This window comes from Lagenorhynchus albirostris, chromosome 21 (genome assembly GCF_949774975.1).
Source record: "Lagenorhynchus albirostris chromosome 21, mLagAlb1.1, whole genome shotgun sequence".
NCBI lineage: Eukaryota > Metazoa > Chordata > Mammalia > Artiodactyla > Delphinidae > Lagenorhynchus > Lagenorhynchus albirostris.
The window spans coordinates 18,391,725-18,415,312 of NC_083115.1; the positions used below are offsets into that span (position 1 = coordinate 18,391,725).

The window sequence follows — 23,588 nt, forward strand, 5'->3', positions numbered from 1 at the left end:
GGGAGCTCGCATTCTTAACCACTGGACTGCCAGGGAAGTTCCACAGCATTGGTATTATTATTTTTTTTTTGAATTTTACTTTTTTTTTTATACAGCAGGTTCTTATTAGTCATAGATTTTATACACATCAGCGGATACATGTCAATCGCAGTCTCCCAATTCATCACACCACCATCCCCACCCCGCCATGGCTTTCCCCCCTTGGTGTCCATACGTTTGTTCTCTACATCTGTGTCTCAACTTCCGCCCTGCAAACCGGTTCATCTGTACCATTTTTCTAGGTTCCACATACATGCATTAATATACAATATTTGTTTTTCTCTTTCTGACTTATTTTCCTCTGTATGACAGTCTCTAGATCCATCCACGTCTCAACAAATGACCCAATTTCGTTCCTTTTTATGGCGGAGTAATACTCCATTGTATATATATATACCACAACTTCTTTATCCACTTGTCTGTCAATGGGCATTTAGGTTGCTTCAATGACCTGGATATTGTAAACAGTGCTGAAATGAACACTGGGGTGCATTTGTCTTTTTAAATTATGGTGTTCTCTGGGAATATGCCCAGTAGTGGGATTGCTGGATCATATGGTAATTCTATATTTAGTTTTTTTGTTTTTGCGGTACGCAGGCCTATCACTGTTGTGGCCTCCCCCGTTGTGGAGCATAGGCTCCGGATGCACAGGCTCAGCGCCCATGGCTCACAGGCCCAGCCGCTCCGCGGCATGTGGGATCTTCCCGGACCGGGGCACGAACCTGTGTCCCCTGCATCGGCAGGTGGACTCTCAACCACTGCGCCACCAGGGAAGCCCACATTCTTTATTTTAAAGTCTATTTTATCTGATAAGAGTAGCTGAAAGCTACTTCAGCTTTCTTTTGATTTCCGTTTGCATGGAGTATCTTTTTCCATCCCCTCACTTTCAGTCTGTATTTGTCCCTAGGTCTGAAGTGGATCTCTTGTAGGCAGCATACAGATGGGTCATGTTTTTGTATCCATTTAGCGAGCCTGTGTCTTTTGGTTGGAGCATTTAATCCACTCACGTTTAAGGTAATTATCGATATGTATGTTCCTATGACCATTTTCTTAATTGTTTTGGGTTTGTTTTTGTAGGTTGTTTGCTTCTCTTGTGTTTTCCACTTAGAGAAGTTCCCTTAGCATTTGTTGTAGAGCTGGTTTGGTGGTGCTGAATTCTCTTAGCTTTTGCTTGTCTGTAAAGCTTTTGATTTCTCCATCGAATCTGAATGAGATCCTTGCCAGGTAGAGTAATCTTGGCTGTAGGTTCTTCCCTTTCATCACTTTAGGTATATCATGCCACTCCCTTCTGGCTTTCTGCTGAGAAATTTCTGCTGAGAAATCAGCTGTTAACCTTATGGGAGTTCCCTTCTATGTTGTCATTTTTCCCTTGCTGCTTTCAATAATTTTTCCTTGTCTTTAATTTTGGCCAATTTGATTACTATGTGTCTCAGCATGTTTCTCCTTGGGTTTATCCTGTATGGGACTCACTGCGCTTCCTGGACTTGGGTGGCTATTTCCTTTCCCATGTTAGCGAAGTTTTAAACTATAATCTCTTCAAATATTTTCTCAGGTCCTTTCTCTCTCTCCTCTCCTTCTGGGACTCCTATAATGCAAATGTTGTTGCGTTTAATGTTGTCCCAGAGGTCTCTTAGGCTGTCTTCATTCCTTTTCCTTCTTTTTTCTTTATTCTGTTCCGCAGCAGTGAATTCCACCATTCTGTCTTCCAGGTCACTTATCCGTTCTTCTGCCTCAGTTATTCTGCTATTGATTACTCTAGTGTAGTTTTCATTTCAGTTATTGTCTTGTTCATCTCTGTTTGTTTGTTCTTTAATTCTTCTAGGTCTTTGTTAAGTCTTTCTTGCATCTTCTCGATCTTTGCCTCCATTCTTTTTCCGAGGTCCTGGATCGTCTTCACTATAATTATTCTGAATTCTTTTTCTGGAAGGTTGCCTATCTCCACTTCATTTAGTTGTTTTTCTGGGGTTTTATGTTGTTCCTTCATCTGGTACATAGTCCTCTGCCTTTTCATCTTGTCTATCTGTGAATGTGGTTTTTGTTCCACAGGCTGCAGGACTGTCGTTCTTCTTGCTCCTGCTGTCTGCCCTGTGGTGGATGATGCTATCTAAGAGGCTTGTGCAAGTTTCCTGATGGGTGGGACTGGTGGTGGGTAGAGCTGACTGTTGCTCTGGTCGGCAGAGCTCAGTAAAACTTTAATCTGCTTGACTGCTGATGGGTGGGGCTGGGTTCCCTCCCTGTTGGTTGTTTGGCCTGAGGCAACCCAACACTGGAGCCTACCTGGGCTCTTTGGTGGGGCTAATGGTGGACTCTGGGAGGGCTCACGCCAAGGTGTTCTTCCCAGAGCTTCTGCTGCCAGTGTCCTTGTCCCCACGGTGAGGTACAGCCACCCCCCACCTCTGCAGAAGACCCTCCAACACTAGCAGGTAGGTCTGGTTAAGTCTCCCCTGGGGGTCACTGCTCCTTCCCCTGGGTCCCTATCCACACATTACTTTGTGTGTGCCCTCCAAGAGTGAAGTCTCTGTTTTCCCTAGTCCTGTCGAAGTCCTGCAGTGAAATCCCATTAGCCTTCAAAGTCTGATTCTCTAGGAATTCCTCCTCCTGTTGCCGGACCCCCAGGTGGGGAAGCCTGACGTGGGGCTCAGAATCTTCACTCCAGTGGGTGGACTTCTGTGGTATAAGTGTTCTCCAGTCTGTGAGTCACCCACCCAACAGTTATGGGATTTGATTTTATTGTGATTGCGCCCCTCCTACTGTCTTATTGTGGCTTCTCCTTTGTCTTTGGATGTGGGGTGTCTTTTTTGGTGAATTCCAGTGTCTTCCTGTTGATGACCGTCCGGCAGCTAGTTGTTATTCTGGTGTTCTCACAAGAGGGAGTGAGAGCACATCCTTCTACTCCACCATCTTATTTCAGTAGCCTCACTGCATTGGTATTTAATCAGTAGTGATCACTATAGAATATTTTCCTCCTTTACTGTGAACAATAAACATCATGAAATTATTTTTGAAACTTAGCATCCTGTGCCCTGGTCATCATAAGCAACATTAATCATTGACTGAACCCACCTGGTTGTTTGGTAACTAGTCCAAGTGACACAACACACACAGATACACAAATAAGACAGCAGATGCTAGCACCAGTGAGCAGTAGAAAAGAAATGATAATGGGATTCAGTTGGATACAGGAGTGCCCTTGTTGTCAGTCCCCTGACCTCCAGCACTGATTTGACCGGTCAGGCTGGATAAACAGGTATTTCTCTCCTCCCTCACAACTGCCAATGCATACATCCAGAATCTGTGCACTTGATTAAAAAGGATGGTCTTAAAGGTACAGGAGGGACTTCCCGGTGGCACAGTGGTTAAGAATCCACCTGCCAACGCAGGGGACATGGGTTCGATCCCTGGTCTGGGAAGATCCCACATGCCATGGAGCAACTAAGCCCATGTGTCACAACTACCGAGCTTGCGAGATGCAACTACTGAAGCCCGCTTGCCTAGAGCCCGTGCTCTGCAACAAGAAAAGCTACTGCAATGAGAAGCCTGTGCACCACAACGAAAAGTAGCCCCCGCTCGCTGCAACTAGAGAAAGCCCACGTGCAGCAATGAAGACCCAACACAGCCAAAAATTTTTAAAAATTTTAAAAAAAGGTACAGGAGGATGTGTTGTCATTCAAAGGTATATGAATACCACACTTCTCTCCGAGTCCTCAACATCCATTTATAATTCATAGAGAACAAAGATCAGAGCGGAGCTAAGGACTTTTGTCTTGCGAACAAGCCAGTGAGGTAGGAAGGAATCCAGCAGAAACACCAGGGCAAACATATTTATATTATGTAGATGTGTAAATATAAGAAAAATGTTTATTTGCATATGTGTGTATGTGCGTGCATGCACACACACACACATGCTAACGTGGAACCAGTTAAATGCCCAAGCAGGGACAGTTTGCAGGGCAGTCAATTCACTGACACCTACACATAAAAGGGAGTAGGGACAAAAGAGCCTTAAATGTGGCAGGTACTCAGTAAATGTTCGATGAACTGGGGCAGAGAGAGCAGCCAAGAGACAGTCGCAATCAGTAAGGCACTGCAGATCAATACAATGCCAGTGGTGATGAAAAGGAAGAGCCTCAGAGACCGAGCCATGCTAGAGGGCTGGAGTGTGCACTGGCTTCATAGCAACATAGAAACTGGTAACTTCTAAATACTTCCTGCCAAATATTTCCTTCTTTCTACAGAAAGGTGAGTAAATACAAAGAATTTAGTTTATTATGGTTTCACTGTATCTAGGACAGAGGCTATTTAGAAAACATAATCCAGACAAGTGTAGCACAATATATATATACTTGAAGTGCCATAAAAACTGAAATGTCATCTTGATATTACTGGTTAAAGTTGTACGTACTCTGCCTTCCCTTCCCTGCAGCAAGCTTTTAGCGAGAGGGAAGAGCAGGGATAGTACGTTACCCTTCCCGACACACCTCTTCCTTCTTTTTCACATTCTTTACCCTCTGGGCCAGTGAGCTGTTTTTATGTCTTTCCCACAGGCTTATTTAGCCACATAGGATATGAAAAGGTCAAAACCCTAAACTAAAAATATTAATGGAAACACACTAAAACATGATATTGGCCCATCCCTATGTTTTCCAATCCTGTTTTGTCCTCAATAGCTTTGATTATCATGCCAGGGTTAATTTTTTTAATGTTTCACGTGAGACCCTACACTTTTTTGTTTCAGTATGATCCAGTAGTTTATACTCAGGCACCACAGAAAATCACAGGTCACCTCTGCATTTGTCATGATGAGAAAAATACTCAGGGGTAGATAGAAGAATTTAGTGGAGAATGGAAATCGGTTTTTTTCTCCTATGATTTCAAAAGGCTAGAAATGGACATTTTCATCATGGGGTATTTTCATATTTGTTCAAAGTCTTAGCCAAATGCATAATACACAAACCTGAGGGAAGAAAAATTTGTCTCAGGATAAAGGAAGACATGACTTAAGTTTTTATTCACTGTCATTATTATTATGAGATCATCACATGGAGAAAAGTCTCCACGAAGGTCAGAGTGAGTCTTGATCATCTGATGTTTACTCACGTTGGTCCAGAGGGAGGATAGGTTGATTTTCTGCAGTCTTCTGTCCACTAAAAAACAAAGACAATTAAGTTTCAGAAAAACAAACTGAGTAGGAAATCTGCAAAAACAGCTGAAGCTTGTGAAGACAAAATCAAGTGTGATCTGCCACTTTAGACCATTTCAATGCCTCTTAAAAGTCTTTTCCTCCCCTGAAAACATCTAGAATCTCAAACCTAAGTGCATTTTCACTCAATGCAATTTGCACTATTTGCCAGGTATTGTAATTTCCCTTTTCTACTGTAAATATATTGAGTAAAGAGAAAATATAAGAACGTAGATGGACCGAGTTCCCTGGTGGCCCAGTGGTTAGGGTTCTGGGTGTTCACTGCTGTGGCTCGGATTCAATCCATGGTGGGGGAACTGAGATACCCCCCAGTGATTTATCATTCTTTTATTACTAGTTCATGATGCCAAGGCATGTTCATCTCCTTTCTGCTGGAGACCCAATATTGTAAAAGACAAAAAAAATTTTTTTAAGAAGTATAAATCCACAATAAGAGGAAGGAGAAGTAGGGAAGGAAACTACTAGAACTGTAGTTTGAGCTCAGAAAATATATCTGCAGCAAATTTGTGTGGGAATGAGATCTCACATCCTGTTTTAACTTTTGATTGTATGGGAAGTATATAAGGTAGCTTGACATTACCTGAGATTCAAACACTAATTGTTGTCAAAATACTACAGTATGTTTCCCATATAAGTACTGTTTTGCCTTGTAATTTTAGTTTGACCTCATTAAGTAACAGCATCAAGTGTAAACTTAAATTATCAAAGGATAATTTAATTAGCATTTAAATTCTGTTTCTAAATTATTAGAATACAAAATATTAGATATTAAATAATATCAATTTGATAATTCAGTATCAAATTAGCAAAAGCTAATTTCCAAAGCCATTCAGTGTTCGATAATAGTGACTGAGGGTGGTTCTTCTTATTCAGAAAAATTTCAGTCTCAACCTTGAGCTCAAAAGTTGTAGTAAAACTTCACTGCTGCCAACCTATCTAACTGTTAAGTGGTAGGGGCAGTCAGGATATTCAGCATCTATTTCTTACAAAATTCACTCAAGTGAAAATCTATGAGAGCAAAAGAACTTCATGGTTGAATAATAACAGAATGATCGATTTAAGTATTGTCCACAAAGTACCTGCCAATCAACAATATATTTAATAACCACAAGCTTTAAACATCTTGCATTTTCAGAAGTTTTGTACATTTGTCCAACTAAGCTTTTTTTGGCTCCACACAAATTTTTACCACTGTCAACTGTTACACATCATGGCAGATTCCACTTCAGGTCTTTCTGAATTACTCAATTCTCAACTTCTTTGAAAACGTCCCTGCCTGTTGTTGTTTTATGCAGACTATTCATAGAGACTAATTCTTTAGTCTCAAACTTGGCATCGGATGCTCTAATAAATATTGATAACTGATCAGTATCAAGAGTCAAGAAAAACAACTAGGAATCATTTGCCTTGTTCTTTAATTGATGTTGATGTTGCTGCCAAAGTCCCAGGCAACTGTTCTCGGCTAAAAGCTTATAGTGTGAAACAAATTTTCTCAGGACACATTTCTTCAACTTCTACAAGCAAATGTGATTTCATCAACTCATCTTTGGCAAATGGCTTTTCTTGCTTTGCTAACAAATAAGCTACTTGGAGACTTACTTTGGCTGCAGCCTCATTTTACTTTGTAAAATGTGTAAATAAATTCTGCTGTGATGAGATACTCTAGATCTTGTTTTTCTAACCACTTTTTTCCCTAGGAGTTGGGAATACTGTGATGACTGCTCAGTCTCGTAATGTCAACATACACTGTATTCTTTTAGCACAACTCTAGCGTCACTGTGTAATAAACACAATGCTTTGCCAGCTAATTAACAAGATAATCCCTACTCCGCTTGGCCTGAAAGCAAGTTTGAAGTCCACTTTTCTCTTCTTTTCTTGTTTTGATGTGATAGGTTTAGACTAGTAATTTTCTTAAAGATTAAAAATAACCTGGTGCATTGATACATGCGGCACTTAAAATGCAGCTGAGTTACAACTGCATAAGTGTCATCTGAAGTGTGCAGAGCAGCAATGAAAGCTACGAGCACACTGCATTCAGGCTCTGCTGCAACAACCCAACTGCTGTAGTGCTGAAGCAGCCAGACAAAATGCAAACGAACAAGTGTAGCTGTGCTCCAATACAACTCAGTTTATGGACCCTGACGTGTAAATTTTACAAAATTTTGACGTTACAAAATATTAATCTTCTTTTGAATTTCCCCCCAACTTTTAAAAGACGTAAAAACCATCCCTCACTCGCAGACTTTAAAAAAACAGGTGCCAGGCTGTAGTTTGCCAACCACCACTCAGGGAACTAACACCCATACAAGTTGCCCTTGCTCTTGCCAGATGATCTCTTCAGTTTCTGTCAAGGAAAACCCTCTGAGGTGGTATGTATGTGTGAAAAAAAGAGAGAAGAAGGGAAGAGAGTGTGTGGGTTTAGTCTTTTGCTTAGCTATAATGTTATATGCAGTTCTCTGTGCAGAGGTTGGGATGGGGGTTATTTTCTGTTTGCTGGCCCCTCAACTAAACTCTTTTCATCCTCATCTATTATTCTTACTCTCCAGAATAAATGCTACTCTGAGCCAGGAACCTCTCTGGGATCTCCTTTCCTCAAAACAGCTTTGTCCACTTTGTTTCATCAGTCAAAACTCCTCCACCTACTACCTAAATGCCGAGAAGTAACTAAAAATCTCTCGGACATACCGCGACTCAATTAAAATCATACGCTCGTGGACTGATATTAGACTTTGGTGGCACTTAGTTGTATTAGTTTCCTATTGCTGCTGTAACAAATTACTGCAAACTTAATGCTTAAAACAACACAAATGTATTATGTTACAGCTCTGAAGGTTGGAAGTCTAAAATGGTTCTGCACAGCTGAGTTTCCCCTGGGTCTCCAAGGCAGAATCTGTTTCCTTGACTTTTCCAGCTTCTAGGGGTCACCTACATTCGTTGGTTTGTGCCCCCCTTCCTCCATCTGCAAAGTCAGCAGTATAGCATCTTCTCTCTTCTTTGGCCTCCTGCCTCCCTGTTATAAAGATGTCTGTGATTATATCGGCCCCCTTGGATAATCCAGTACAACATCCCCATCTCAAGATTCTTCACTAAATCACATTTGCCAAGTTCCTTTTGCCATAAAAAATAACACGTTCACAGGTTCTAGGAACTAGGACATGGACATCCTTGGGAAGCCATTATTCATCCTACCATATATCTATACAAAAAGACATTTTCAAAGATGAAATATGTAAAATCTCATTACAGATCAGGAATAACATAGAAACATTTGCAATCACTTTGGGACACTAACCCTAAGTCCCAAAAATCAAATGCCCAACCCACAAGAATTCAATTCTTCTCATTAGCAGAACTCTATTACAAAAAGTGTACTAACTTGTTATTAAAACATTTTCATCAATAAGAATTTTGTGGGAATTTGTCTTCTCTCTTGTCATATAAATATCTATATAACATCCTTGATTTTGCCTCTTGGCCCACAAAGCCTAAAAGATTTACTATCTGGCCCTGTGCAGGAAAAGTTTAACGACTCCTGCCTGAGAGTAAAGGCCTCCTATTCTAACATTTAGAAAAATACAAAGAAAACTGGGCTTCCCTGGTGGCGCAGTGGTTGAGAGTCCACCTGCCGATGCAGGGGACATGGTTTCGTGCCCCGGTCCGGGAGGATCCCACGTGCCGCGGAGCGGCTGGGCCCATGAGCCATGGCCGCTGAGCCTGCGTGTCCGGAGCCTGTGCTCCGCAACAGGAGAGGCCACAACAGTGAGAGGCCCACGAACCGCCAAAAAAAAAAGAAACAAATAAAAAAACTAGCTCCAAAATATTCCAATACTTTAAGGAACAGAGGAAAATATAAAACAAAATAATATAAATTAATATCGGATTCAATACTCTAATAGTAACCTCAAGAGAAATTCAATATGCTGTTATATCTATAAAACAAAAACAAGATGTTATAAAAAATAAGTTCAACCAGGTAATTAAAAACATAACTGCTGGGCTTCCCTGGTGGCGCAGTGGTTGAGAGTCCGCCTGCCGATGCAGGGGACACGGGTTTGTGCCCCGGTCCGAGAGGATCCCACATGCCGCAGAGCGGCTGGGCCCGTGAGCCATGGCCACTGAGCCTGTGCGTCCGGAGCCTGTGCTCTGCAACAGGAGAGGCCACAACAGTGAGAGGCCTGTGTACTGCAAAAAAAACCCATAACTGCTCATCCATCAATAGATGAATGGATAAAGAAGGTATATAAACATAATGGAATACTACTCAACCACAAAAGGAAAGAAATTTTGCCATTTGCAGCAACATGGATGGACCTGGAGGGCCTTCTGCTTAGTGAAATAAGTCAGACAAAGAAAGACAAATACTGTATGATCTCACTTATATCTGGAATCTAAAAAGTACAACAAACTATTGAATATAACGAAAGACAAGCAGACACAGATATAGAGAATAAACTAGTGGTTACCAGTGGAGAGAGGGAAGCGGGGAGGGGCAATATAGGGGTAAGAAATTAAGAGGTACAAACTATTAGGTATAAAATAAGCTACAAGGATATACTGTACAACATGAGGACTACAGCTAGTATTTTATAATAACTATAAATGGAGTATAACCTTTAAAAATTGTAAGTCACTATATTGTACACCTGTAACTTAAATAATATTGTACATCAGTTATACTTCAATAAAAAATGTAACTGCTGAAATAAAAAGGATAGGAAAATAAAGGCGAGGAAATCTCTCCCAGAATACAGGGGAAACATTATATAGAAAACACAGGAGGGAAAAAAAAAAGAAGAGAATTAGAGAATCAGTGCATGGGGACCAACATCTGATTAACTGGATTTCCAGAAAGAGAGCAGAGACAATGAAGAGGAGAAAATTATGAAAGAAATAATATAGGAAAATTTCCCACAGCTGAAAGGAGATGAGTCCTGAAAATGAAAAGACCTACTGATTATTTGAAATAATGACTGAATACAAGGGCTTTCAGTCAGACACATCACTGAGTTATTTCAAAACATAAAGAATAAAGAGAAAAACATAAAAGCTTCTAGCACCGCCTTTGGGCCAGGGGAAGTGGGTTTCCTACAAAAGAATAAGAATCACACTTCCACCAAACTTCTCAACAGCTATATAAATGCTAGAAGAGAGTGATGCCTCCAAACTTGGCAGGAAATTGATTTAAAACTAGAATTTTATAGCTGGTAAAGGCATCGATCAATTTTGAGTTTATTTAAAGTCTTTACTATTAGGTCACTGCAAGGACTCAGAAAGTTCACCTCCCATACATTCTTTCTTAAATTACTTCAAGATGTACTCTAGCAAAACACTGGCATAAACCAAGAGAAAGATGGGACAGGATCCAGAAAAGAATGGCTCCCACTTAACATAGAGTGGTAAAGGGAGCCCTTAAGGTGACAGCTAGTCAACAGACCTAGAAAGCAATAGTGCAACATTATATCAAGGAGACAGGTGCCCTAAAAAGTGGGACTCTACAGAATAAACTGTACAGTTGAAAGGCTGGAAGAATTTGAGAATATGATTAGAGGCACACAGTGTAAGAAAAAAGAAAAACAACCAGAAACTATAGGGGGAAGCTACAGTCTTGGAAAAGAATGGTCCAAATAAAAAGAAAATGGTCTCAACTAGAAGCGGAATTCAGTAGGTTTCAAGAAGAATAGACAGAATATTGAGAAGATATGTCAGAAGCTGAAAAATATACAGGATACAGTGATGATGGCATAGGTTTGTTTTCTTCTTCTAATGAGAAAAAGGGAAAGAAATTAGAAACTCCAATGAAAAAGTTTGTACAAGGCATAATATAAATATGAAGCAAATTAAAATGAAGCAAATTAAAAGGAATATGAGCATTTGGCATGAATATGAGTATTTGGTAGAAAATATATTTGAATACATATATTTTATATATATATAAAATATATATATTTTAGTGCCGTTAGAGTTACGGCTTTAGAATTATAGAGAAGGACATGTAATCACAGCACACTGAGCAATGACCAATGTTTTCAAGTCACACTTCTTTAAACATTGTTTACCGTCTTCATTCTTTGAAAGGAGATATACGAAGCATAGATGACTCAATTACAGTTACAATTATGTTACCAATATTTACTAAACAAGACTGAAAGCACATAGAACTGAAGAAGAAAAGGGAGAAAAAGGTAGAGGGGTTAAGGAGTCCACTTGCCCCACTTCAATATTGTGCTTAAGTATTGAGCCATGGCAATTAGACAAGAAAATGAAATAAAAGGCATCCAAATTGGAAAAGAAGTAAAACGGTCTCATTTTCAGATGACACGATCTTCTACAGAAAACCCTAAGGAATCCATTAAAAACTTTTTAAAAATAATAAACAAGTTGGGCAAGGTTGCAGGATACAAGATGAATGTACAACAATCAAATGTATTTCTATACAGTAACAATGTGCAAACTGAAATGAAACTAAGAAACTACTCCACTTACAACAGCATCAGAAAGAATAGAATACTTACGAATAAATTTAACCAAAGATGTGTAAGACTTGTACACTGAAAACTACAAAACACTAGAAAAAAAATTAAAGACCTAAATAAATGGAAAGATATACATTGTTCATAGATTGGAAGACTTAATATTGTTAAGATGGCAATGCTCCCTAAATTGATCTACAAATTCAATGCAATACCTATCAAAATCCTAGATGGCTTCTTTGCAGAAATAGACAAGTGATCCTAAAATTCACATTGAAATTCAAGGGACGCAGAACATCCAAAACGTTCTTAAAAAATAATAACAAAGTTAGAGGACTGACACTTCCTGATTTTAAAACATACTATCAAAGCTACAGTAATTAAGATAGTGCACTACCAGCATAAAGATATAAATCAATGGAATAGAACTGAGAGTGCAGAAATAAACCCTTACATTTATGCCAATTACAAAGCATATATTTGGTAAAAGATCTGTCTAGAATATATAAAAATCTTACAACTCAGTAATAAAAAGACAACTCAATTAATAAATGGGCAAAGGATCTGAACAGACATTTCTCCACATAAAATATAACTCAATAAGCAAATGAAAAGATGCTCAACATCATTTGCCAATAGGGAAATGCAAATCAAAAGCACAATGAGGGCTTCCCTGGTGGCACAGTGGTTGAGAGTCCGCCTGCCGATGCAGGGGATGTGGGTTCGTGCCCTGGTCTGGGAGGATCCCACATGCTGCGGAGCGGCTGGGCCCGTGAGCCATGGCTGCTGAGCCTGCGTGTCCAGAGCCTGTGCTCCACAACGGGAGAGGCCACAACAATGAGAGGCCCGCGTACAGCAAAAAAAAAAAAAAAAAAAAAACCAGCACAATGAGATACCACTTCACACCCAATAGGTTGGCAGTTATAATAATAAAACAAGTGTTGGCATGGATGTAGAGAAACTGGAACCCTCATGTACTGCCAGTGGGAATATAAAATAGTGCAGCTGCTTTGGAAAACAGTCTGGCAGTTCCTCAAAGAGTTAAACACAGAGTTATGATGTGACCCAGCAAATTACTCTCCTAGGTATAAACCTAAGAGACATGAAAACATGTGTTCACACAAAAACACTGTACATAAATGTTCACAGTAGCATTATTCATAATAGCCAAAAGCAGAAACAACCTAAGTGTCCATTAAGTGATGAATGAACAAAATATGGTATATCCATAAGTGGAATATTACTCAGTCATAAAAAGGAATGCACATTTACTGTACTGATGCTACAATGTGAATGAACCTTGTAAACATTATGATATGTGAAAGAAGCCAGTCACATGTATTGTATGATCCACTTTATAGAAAATGTCCAGAATAGGTAAATCTATAGAGACAAAAAGTAGATTAGTGGCTGCCTAAGACTGAGAAGTAGGTTTCAGGGTTAAGGCTAAGTGGTGAGGGGTTTCTTGGGGGTGATGAAAATGTTCTAAAATTGATTGTAGTGATGGTTGTACAACTCTGTGAATATACTGAAGCCATTAAGTTGTACACTTTTAGTGGGTGATTTGTATGGTGTGAATTATATCTCAGTAACCCTTAAAAAAAGAAAAAAGAAAGGTTCAGGGAAGATTGTTGAAAGTAAACTAAATTTTTATCCATCATTGAGATGGATACGTATGAGAGCAGACAATGCCTCAAGTGGATTCTGACAAATTCAGCATAAACACATTATCAGTAGCAGTATTCATAAAGCTAACCAGGGGTGATATTTGGATCTTTCGGCACCCAATTTGGCATGGGCACCAATTAATCAAAACAGACTGAGCTGCAAATAACTAGTAGGACAGTAGAGGTGGTATCTTGCTGAACATCACTTGAGTACGAACAGTTAAAAGTGTCTGCTTCTGAGATGAAAACTCTAATTCGAAAAGATACATGCACCTCAATCAATGTTCACAGGAGCACATTTACAATAGTCAAGACATAGAAGCAACTTAAGTGTCCATCAACAGATGAATGGATAAAGAAGTGATATATACACAATGGAATACTACTCAGCCATAAAAAGGAATGAAATATTGCCATTTGCAGCAACATAGATGGTCCTAGAGATGATCATACTAAGTGAAGTAAATTGGAAAGACAAAGTATCATGTGATATCACTTATATATAGAATATAAAAAATAATATCAATACAAATGAATCTACTTACAAAACAGAAATAGACTCACAGACATAGAAAACAAACTTATGGTTACAAAAGGGGAAAGGGAGGGAGGTAGGGAGGGATAAGTTAGGAGTATGGGATTAACAGATATGTACTATTATATGTAAAATAGATAAGCAACAAGGATTTACTGTATAGCACAGGGAACTATATGCAGTATTTGTAATAACCTATAATGGAAAATAATTTGAAAAAATATATATAACTTAATCACTTTGCTGTACACCTGAAACTAACGCAATATTGTAAATCAACTATACTTCGAAAAACACGACAACAATTAACAACAAAAACAACAAAAAAGTGTTTGCTTCCAGAGAAGGGGGATGGGGTAGAAAGAATAAGCAGGGAGACGGCTGGGTTTTTTTAATCATAAGCCTCTCTATATTATTTGATTTTCTTTAACTATGTACACTTTGATACACATTTTACAATATCAAATTAAAAAACTGCATTTACTGCATTTACATGTACATTTTATTTACATTATGTTGAGGATTTTCAGAGTGATTCCCTGACATGATTTTAAGTTTTTTTTTAAAAATTTACTTATTTGGGCTTCCCTGGTGGCGCTGTGGTTAAGAGTCCGCCTGCCGATGCAGGGGACGTGGGTTCGTGCCCCGGTCTGGGAAGATCCCACATGCCGCGGAGCGGCTGGGCCCGTGAGCCATGGCCGCTGGGCCTGTGCGTCCGGAGCCTGTGCTCTGCAACGGGAGAGGCCACAACAGTGAGAGGCCCGCGTAACGCAAAAAAAAAAAAAAAAAAAAAAAAATTATTTTATTTATTTATTTTTGGCTGTGTTGGATCTTCGTTGATGCATGCGGGCTTTCTCTAGTTGCAGGGAGCGGGGGCTACTCTTTGTTGCAGTGCGCGGACTTCTCATTGCGGTGGCTCCTCTTGTTGCGGAGCACAGGCTTCAGTAGTTGTGGCACACGGGCTCAGTAGTTGAGGCTCATGGGCTCTAGAGTGCAGCCTCAGTAGTTGTGGCGCACGGGCTTAGTTGCTCCGCGGCATGTGGGATCTTCCCATACCAGGGCTCAAACCCGTGTCCCCTGCGTTGGCAGGCGGATTCTTAACCACTGCGCCACCAGGCAAACCCTGATTTTAAGTATTTTTAGCTGTCAGTATCTAAAATTATTTTAAGATAACAACATATGACTGCATTGGAGGGCAGGGATTCTAAATTCACTAGTCCTTGCTTAGTGAAATTGGAAATGGACACCAAAAAGCAACACTCTACTTAAGAACATCTTGATTTAAAACTACGAATTTTCCGAACAGCACTTAATAAGAAGGGCAAGTATTAACTTTAGAAATACAACTCTTACTTCATTCTAACTTATTCACTATAAGATTCTTCTAAATATCAGCGCTTTTGGTGAGTTTAAAATGTGATTTGATTCACAAAAATCTAATTTATGTCCTTTTCACTGAAGTTCAAGTTTTCAGGAGCTTTAGGGTCATGGGGTCATGTTCTGGATGCAAGGCCCAGCTCCATTAGTGACAAGGTTACACAACGGGTGACAGAGCCCCAGTTCAGGCTCCCCCTGATCTTTCTCATAGCTTCCCACAGAGATAACAAGAAAACCTCAATTTAATTCCTAATAGGGAACAATCTGCATTCCCTTCAGGGCTTTTGATGATCACTAGAATCAACTCAGTGAGTAAATGAAATGTAATGATGCTCGTCTTTCCCTAGTAATTTTATCTGCATGACCTGGGTTCCAAAGCCAATATAAAATTAAACTACAAGGCATATTTCTTACGACTGTGAGGGAAGTTACAAGTGCTCTATCAAATATTAGGAGAGTTCAACTGCCCCAGAGGTAACAGAGCAAGCTAATCATATATGCAAGAGTCTAAGATTGATAAGACATTTTACTATGATAATGCTGACAGCAATAAATAAACATGAAATACAAAGACATGAAATCTGCATAGAAATTGGCTGTAAAAGGGTAAATGTGATTGTAATTTTTAAAGCTAGCAGCCATAAGATCAGGGTACTTCAGGTGTTCATAAGGTACTGAAGTCATTTTTTTTGGTTTTTAAAATTTTTTTATTGAAGTAGAGTTGATTTACAGTATTTTATTAGTTTCAGGTATACAGCATAGTGATTCAAATTTTTATAGCTTATACTCCATTTAAAGTTATTATAAAATATTCACTATATTCCCTGGAGTGTACAATATATCCTTGTAGCTTATTTATTTTATATATAGTAGTTTGTATCTCTTAATCCCCTATTCCTTATTTGCCTCTCCCCCTTCCCCCTCTCCACTTGTAACCACTAGTTTGTTCTCCATATCTGTGAGTCTGTTTCTGTTTTGCTATATTCTTTTGTTTGTTTTATTTTTTAGATTCCTTGTATAAGCGATAACATACGGTATTTGTCTTTGACTTATTTCACTAAGCATAATAGCCTCTAACAACAGTCATTTTAAACAAAAAGATTAGATTTGGGGTAGAGTGGAGACAGGTACATCCTTACTTTCAAGGGAGACCTCAACAGGGAAAGACAGCTTCAAAAATCTATGTACAGACCTGAAATAAAATCACAGTGAGCTCACTTGTTATTTAAAGTTTCTTACTATCTCCAAATTTAACTATACATGGTTTTAATAATAGACAACCTTATCAAGGTAAGTAAAAATTTAAACAGATGATAGGTATAGAATGTAAATAGATGAAAGGGAGTGATATTAGGTAGTCTGCTTGGTATACTGTGCTACCTTGTTAAAGGGTGAAAAAATACAACCAACTTAAAATCTCAATCTTTCACGTGTGTGCGCTCTCATTTTTGCTTCCTAAAGCCAAAGAAAGTGGTGAAAATCTCTGTAAAATGTTTTGTTAATACTTCCTGAATCAGCGAATTCTCTAATTATTCTAGTTATTTAATAAGAACTTGAACGTCTTCAAAATTAATCATTCTTTACGTCCTCCCCACTCACTAAAAAAAAAAACTAACTACAGAGCTACGTGACAAAACTGTATTTAGGAAAATAAAATATAAAGTGAAAATTATTCCATTAGCAACCTGAACGCTCCATGCCTAAAAGAAATGAGATAATTCATCCAGCTCCCTAAAATATTTGAGTCCTCCGGAATGAGAACCTCAATGAAATGTATGCTTCTAAGACTGTACAAAAGAGTTCAGAAAGCCCTCATGTGCTTGTCTTATTCCCATAACCAGAAAAAGGCAGTGAAAAGTAATTTAATTATATAGCTCACACCAGTGTTCTTACCATCGGAAAAGAAGCTGAACAATTTCAGCAAGACAACTTTCTTTCTTCCTTCCTTCCTCCCTGTCCTTCCTTCTTTCTTTCTTCCTTTCTTTCCTTTTCCTTCTTTTGTTTCCTTCCTTCTTTTCTTTCTTTATTCTTTTATTTATTTATGGCTGCATTGGGTCTTTGTTGCTCTGCACGGGGGCTACTCTTCGTTGCAGTGCATGGGCTTCTCATTGCAGTGGCTTATCTTGTTGCAGAGCACAGGCTCTAGGCGCGTGAGCTTCAGTAGTTGTGGCACGCGGGCTCTAGAGCGCAGGCTCCGTAGTTGTGGCACGGGGGCTCAGTAGTTATGGCTCGCAGGCTCCAGAGTGCAGGCTCAGTAGTTGTGGCGCACGGGCTTAGTTGCTCCGCGGCACGTGGGATCTTCCCGGATCAAGGCCTGAACCCGTGTCCCCTGCATTGGCAGGTGGATTCTTAATCACTGCGCCACCAGAGAAGTCCAACAAGACAATTTCAATTCAATTCTTTAATTCACCGACAACTATTTTCTAAATAAGATTTGTTTCTTAAAGTGTTCTCTATGTAAGACAGAGCAGACACATATTCAAGACACACTTGAATAAGAAAAGGCATGTTTTCTTGCATATATAACAAATTCAAATGAGCATGCAAAGTTTTTCACTTGTTTTCTGACCTTTGATGGAATGGTACCCTATTAAATTGAGAATATTTAGGTAAAAGGAATGTGAACAAACTCTCCATAAGGGCAAAGACCTCTCTATCTTGTTCGCTGACCTGTTCCCAGCATCTGTAACAGTCAGGCCCAGAGTAGGCGTGCAGTATTTGTTGACTAAGCAAACATATGGTATCTGTGTATTCCTTCCTTTAAAGTACTGGGTGGAAAACAAATGCAGTACAGTAAAACTGGCCAGGCCAGACGGGGTTTAAGTGATTTGGGAAAACGTTGTAAAAATCATTGCTAAAACCTGATTCAGTGGCTAATGTCAACAACGTTATCACTCACTTGAAAAGCTGATGCATAAAAATAAGTTCGATTCAGTAAGTCACTACTGAGCCAGTGTGTTTAATTTTCACACATTTTAGGGATCTGCTTAGATTTATTACTGAGAACAGCCATCTCGCCTACTCTGATTCCTTTCCTTCTGATGACTCCATAGGCTACTACAATCTATTTTCTGCTCCCAACATGCTCTGGCCAAGGTGACCAATGACCTCTAGGTGCCAAGTACAACAGATACTAGACATCTCAATGGCATTCAACACAGGTGGCCTGTCCCTCTCTCCCCTGAGCGTCCCTAACACTTGCTCTCCAGTTCTGGCTGCTGCTTTAATTTTGCCAGTTCTTCCTGACCTGACACATGCATGTCCCCTGAGCCTTTCTCTAAGCCTCTTCTTCTCTTCTATCTGCTCATTGTTCACTCCAGTGGGCTTCAAAATAATATGCCTGCGACTTCCAATATCCTCTTCTGAGCTCCAGTCCCAAAGGTCTGCTGGATGTCTTGGTGCCATCTGAAATTCGACATAACCAGAGTGAAAAATGATCTTCATTCTTCCCTCCTCATATTCCTGTAGTGATGCCACTATTCTCCCAGCTGAGCACTTCAGAAAGGTGCCAGTCCCTCATCCCCATCCAACCCCTCCTTCTTCTCATTCTACTTCCGAATCTTCTCCGGAACCATCCACTTCTTTCCTTTTCCAATAGCACAACCGTCAAGTCAGGAGGGTTGTGCTATTGGACTAGTCTCCTCACATCCACCCTTGCTCCCTTCCAATCCAAACTGATCTTTTGAAAGTGAGAAATTTATCACATCTTTTTTAAAACCAGTCAACAGCTTCCCATTGTTTTTAGGATGAATTCCAAAATCCTTATCAAGGTCTACAGAGCCCTGGATGATGTCATCTCCATCTCCCTCTCCAGATTTTCTTGCACCACTTCTGTCACCACCATCTCTCTTTTTAAAATATTTTTTAAATTTATTTTTTATTGACATAATATTGGTTTATAACATAAGTTTCCAGTATACATTATATTTCTACTTCTGTATACACTACAGCGTGCTTACCACCAAAATTTTAGTTTCCATCCATCACGATACAATTGATCCCCTTTACTCATTTCACCCTCCCTCTGCCCCTTTCCCTCTACGCTGCTGATAACCACTACGCTGCTGTTCTCTGTATCTACATGTTTGTTTTTGTTTGGTTTGTTCATTTATTAGACAGATATGGTATCTGTCTTTCTCCGTCTGATTTATTTCACCCAGAATAATACTTTCAATATCCATACATGTTGTTACATATGGCGAGATTTCATCTTTTTTCATGGCTGACTAGTATTCCATTGTGTGTGGTGGGTGTGTGTGTGTGAGATTGAGAATCACATCTTCTTTATCCATTCATCCATTAATAGGCACTTAGGTTGTTTCCACATCTTGGCTCTTGTAAATAATGCTGCAATGAACATGGCGGTGCAGATATCTTTTCAAATTAGTGTTTTCATTTTCTTTGGATAAATACCCAGAAGTGGGATAGCTTGTCACCACCATCTCTTAATAGAATCAAATAACTCGAGAAGACCTTAAAATATGCCATAGTCTGAAGCGCCTCAAAAACAAAACAAAACAAAATCCACAGACATTCCAAATCCAATGATTTTTGTTTGTAATTTAAAGCCAGTTCCCACTATCATATTTATCAAAAGTAGTTTTGAAATATATTTTGTTACTATGTGTGGCTACAGTTTATCACAGAACAATTCAAAATGAAAAAAAAATGCTTATTCTTGTCAAAGGATGAGGTCACTGAACTTCTGTGAAGTTCCCAAAATCCTGTCAGCCAGTGGCCCCCAGGTTTTCCAGATCAGTTAAAAAACTGAGAGGAGTCCCAGTTTTTGTTCTACAAAGTGAAGATGTTAAAACAAACAAAACAACTCACACACATAAAAGAACATTTTAACAACAAAAATTGGAAGGTCATAATCAGAATAAAAGCTAACATTCTAAATTAATAATTTCAAGGCCTCATTTTTCTCATTTCATTAAAGACTTGTGGAAGCAGCTTCCCAAATTGACACCAGAGGCCAGACTAGACTTTGACAACCACTGTTCCAGATAAGAACTATGAAATTCATGGAGGGGCTGTTGATTTTTCCTGTTCTATAAATACCTTTTAAAGTACTTTTGCTTGAAAAAATAAAGTACCGACAACGAAAATAAAAGACAGATATTGATATATGAAACTGTTCTGAGGTCCACAACTAGACCTCTCAGTATTAACTTGCTGCTCTGACACTCAAAAGCCAGGCCATTTCTCTTCTCTTGTTAGACACAACTCACAGAATACCCACCTCAGTGAAGGTTAATCTGAGACATGATCAAATGAGACAAAGCAAGGCCACTTCATGACTCTAAGCACAGACAAAAACAAAGGTACGTGTAACACGCTAAACACCAAACACCTCCTTCTCTTGCTAAACAAATAACTGTTTCTTCTTTACCCATAGTGTTGCCTCACTTTCTAAAAGCAACCAATCTAGAACAAATCCCCGATTCCTTAGACCTGCCCCTGAAACACACAAAGTCCAAATTATAAAACAGGTTTTTCCTAATGCCCTTTTACTGAGAGGCCCCACGGTTGCCCATGGCATGCATTCTCACTCACTGCAAAATAATAAACCCAATTTCTTCAACTACAGGTGTGTTTCCTGGGGTCTTTGGCTGAAAGCATTGACAGTGTCAAAGTATAAAATTCTTTAAAAATTCCCATAATCCCAACCACTTTAAAGTAAATTAACTCCCTACCCACACTAAAGCAGACTAATTTTATTTTTCCTTATACTCTTCCAATCCTCACCCACATGTATATACTGTGTATTTTTCTGTTACTGAAATCGCTGTGTATACTATTTTGTATTCTACTTTTACTTGCTTTATCTTGTATCAGTTTTGAATGGCTGAGTAATATCTCACCATGATCTTACTCTTAAAGCTTTTCTCCGTAGAGAAATAAAATAAAAGAGGAGAATGCACATCTTGCTCCCGAAGTCAATGTTCTACCTAAACTATTCAAAAACATCCTCACCTAGTCTTAGGTCACATGCACCCAAGTTCCTATTTATCTGATCTGTTGATAAGAAAAATGCAGTCTTATTGCTTTTAAAGAAGAGAATTATGCAAGACCACCAGACCAGATGTCCAGAAGCCTGAGTTCAGTCATGCTTCTAGACATTTTCTCGGAATCAACTTCCTCCCTTGCAAAGTAAGAGTGAAACTGGTCCCTCATTGTCTCTTGTAGTTATCAAGTCTGTGTTCCTGCTACTTCCCTCAAGGGGAAATAGCCACAGGCCCAGTGTTCACTTGACTCGGATATAAAGGCCAGGCATCCACATCTAGGTTGGCCTGGGCTGCTCCCATTGCCCTGACTGGGGATGCCTCGCCCTTTCCCAGGGCCCTCAGGATCCTTAGCTAATACTTTTCCTTCAGCACCTCGTCACCAGGCAGAGGATGCCAAAGTCCTCAGGAAGTTCGTCACTTACTCATGTACACAAATCAACTGGAACTTTTTCTCTTACAGTTCTGGATGCTGGAGGCTGGTACTGGTAGAACAGATGCAATCCATCAAACGTGAGGGTATGCAAATCATAATCACCAATCCGCAGAGATCAGGATTTCCCCAAAAGGTTTCCTTGTTCCAGCTTGTACCGAATCGACCCGGGGTGAAATTCCCCAGCCCGCTCTGCACCCACACCTCTGCTCAGGAAAACACCGACCCCTGTAAAGATGCTGCCGGGACTAGATGTCCCTCAAGCCCCGCCGGCCCCGCACCTGGGCACCCCACTTCCCCGTGCTCCCGCGTGCCCCTCTCTGCGCCCTCGCCGCCAGCTCACCCACCGGTGGCACGTGCTGCGCCACCGAGCCGGTGACGGTCACGCTTAGTAAGACGAAGGTTAGGCGACTCCAACCCAGCATCGCTCCTGCTGCGAACGCCGCTACAAATGACGCCAGAAAAGGCCGCACAAGATACCACCTGAGCTCAGAGCAGACCACGCCCCCGCCGCAGCGTGACCCGCGGGCTGGACCGCACCACGCGAGGCGGGGGGAGACGGACGCGCAGGAGATGGAGAGGGCCGGGCTTTTCGGTGGCACTGCAGGACAAGGGAGCCTTCCGAGAGGAAGAACGAACCCACAGGATGGGGGTCAGCACTTCCGTTAGGACCGTGGTGTTTGTCGGTCCCCTCCACCCCCCACTGCTCCGCGAGCAATGGTTGCGCCGAGCCCGAGCTCCAGCCCCAGCTTCGCGCCGGCGGGTGCGTCTGAGGAACTTAGAGCCGACGAGTTGCCTCACGAAGGGCCGCGCCCACCTCCGAGCTTGGGGCTGGACACCTTCTCCGACTCCTTTCTCGGCCGGGTGCGGCTGTGCAGCGTCCGCAAACAGCCCAGGGCGAAGTCCGCCTTTGGGCAGCTCGATACCAAAAGCCCAGGAAACGGGCGCAAGCCACGAGGGTCTCAAAACGCGGCGTAGCACGCGAACGCGACCCGTCTTTGCGCTCTAAGGAGGGCAGGGCCGAAGTGAGTGAGGTTTTTCGTCCTGACTGTGGGGTCCCCGAACAGGTGTCGAGGCGGGGGGATACCCGGGAGGGGGGATAATTAATTCTCACGGATAGTAAAGACTGTGAATTACCCATTTAGACTTTAGCAGCCGAGCTGACAAGGCACAGAATTTAGGCTTCAGTTCCTTGCACTTAGACAACAGGTGGAATGTACAGGTAGAGCCGCGAACCTTCCTTCACTGATGGGAAGCAGCTGTGTGTTTTCACTTGACTGATGAAACGCTTCTGGTTGGCAGAGCCGGGGGTGAACCTGGGAGGAGGGTAGGCTTTCGCACCTGAAAAACAGCTTTACAGATGTATTTGCTTGGCATTCGTCCCTTGTATGGACGCCGTCGCCCTAGTAGGATGAGTTACTTAGAAGTCCAACAGGAAATCCTACCCTCTGGGTTCTACTTTCTGATTGAGCCTCTTTGAAATCCAACTAGCTTTTTTTTTTTTTTAAATGCTTTAGTAAAACTCAGAATACTATCACTAAAATCTTCATATATTCTTTTTTTTCTTGTGTGTGTTTGAAATTGCAATTTTACCCATTTGTATTACTTGGTTAGAAAAACCAAACAATCCTTTTGCTGGAGATTGGGAAACGAGAATTGATGTTTGAAGGCTGTTTTCCTAGGGTTTTTTGTTTGTTTGGTTGGTTTTTGGTAAATGACAGGGTTCCTGTCTCTGAGGAGGAAGTTTGACTTTTGAAACATATCACATGATTTTGAAACATATCAGTGGTTCCTGATTGAAAAGTGAGCAAGCAGATCATAGAAATGTTCATTAATTGAAATATATTTACTGTCCACCTACA

General features: G+C 40.5%; 1 protein-coding gene across 4 annotated transcripts in view; it reads right to left on the reverse strand.

Annotated features, from left to right (window-relative positions):
• Nucleotides 1-22,225, reverse strand: part of ASAH1 (N-acylsphingosine amidohydrolase 1) — a 42,458-nt gene extending 20,233 nt beyond the window's left edge. The window contains exons 1-4 of one of the 4 annotated variants that reach the window (XM_060136515.1): nucleotides 22,074-22,144; nucleotides 20,531-20,590; nucleotides 8,169-8,249; nucleotides 5,137-5,183 (exon numbers count right to left, since the gene is read on the reverse strand). In XM_060136515.1, coding sequence (XP_059992498.1) covers nucleotides 5,137-5,183; nucleotides 8,169-8,198 — 77 coding nt within the window. In that variant the 5' untranslated portion in view covers nucleotides 8,199-8,249; nucleotides 20,531-20,590; nucleotides 22,074-22,144. Of the gene's footprint in view, nucleotides 1-5,136; nucleotides 5,184-8,168; nucleotides 8,250-20,530; nucleotides 20,591-22,069 lie in introns of all 4 variants that reach the window. The other 3 variants (XM_060136513.1, XM_060136514.1, XM_060136516.1) reach the window with 3 other exon arrangements.
• Between the last annotated feature and the right edge of the window lie 1,363 nt (nucleotides 22,226-23,588).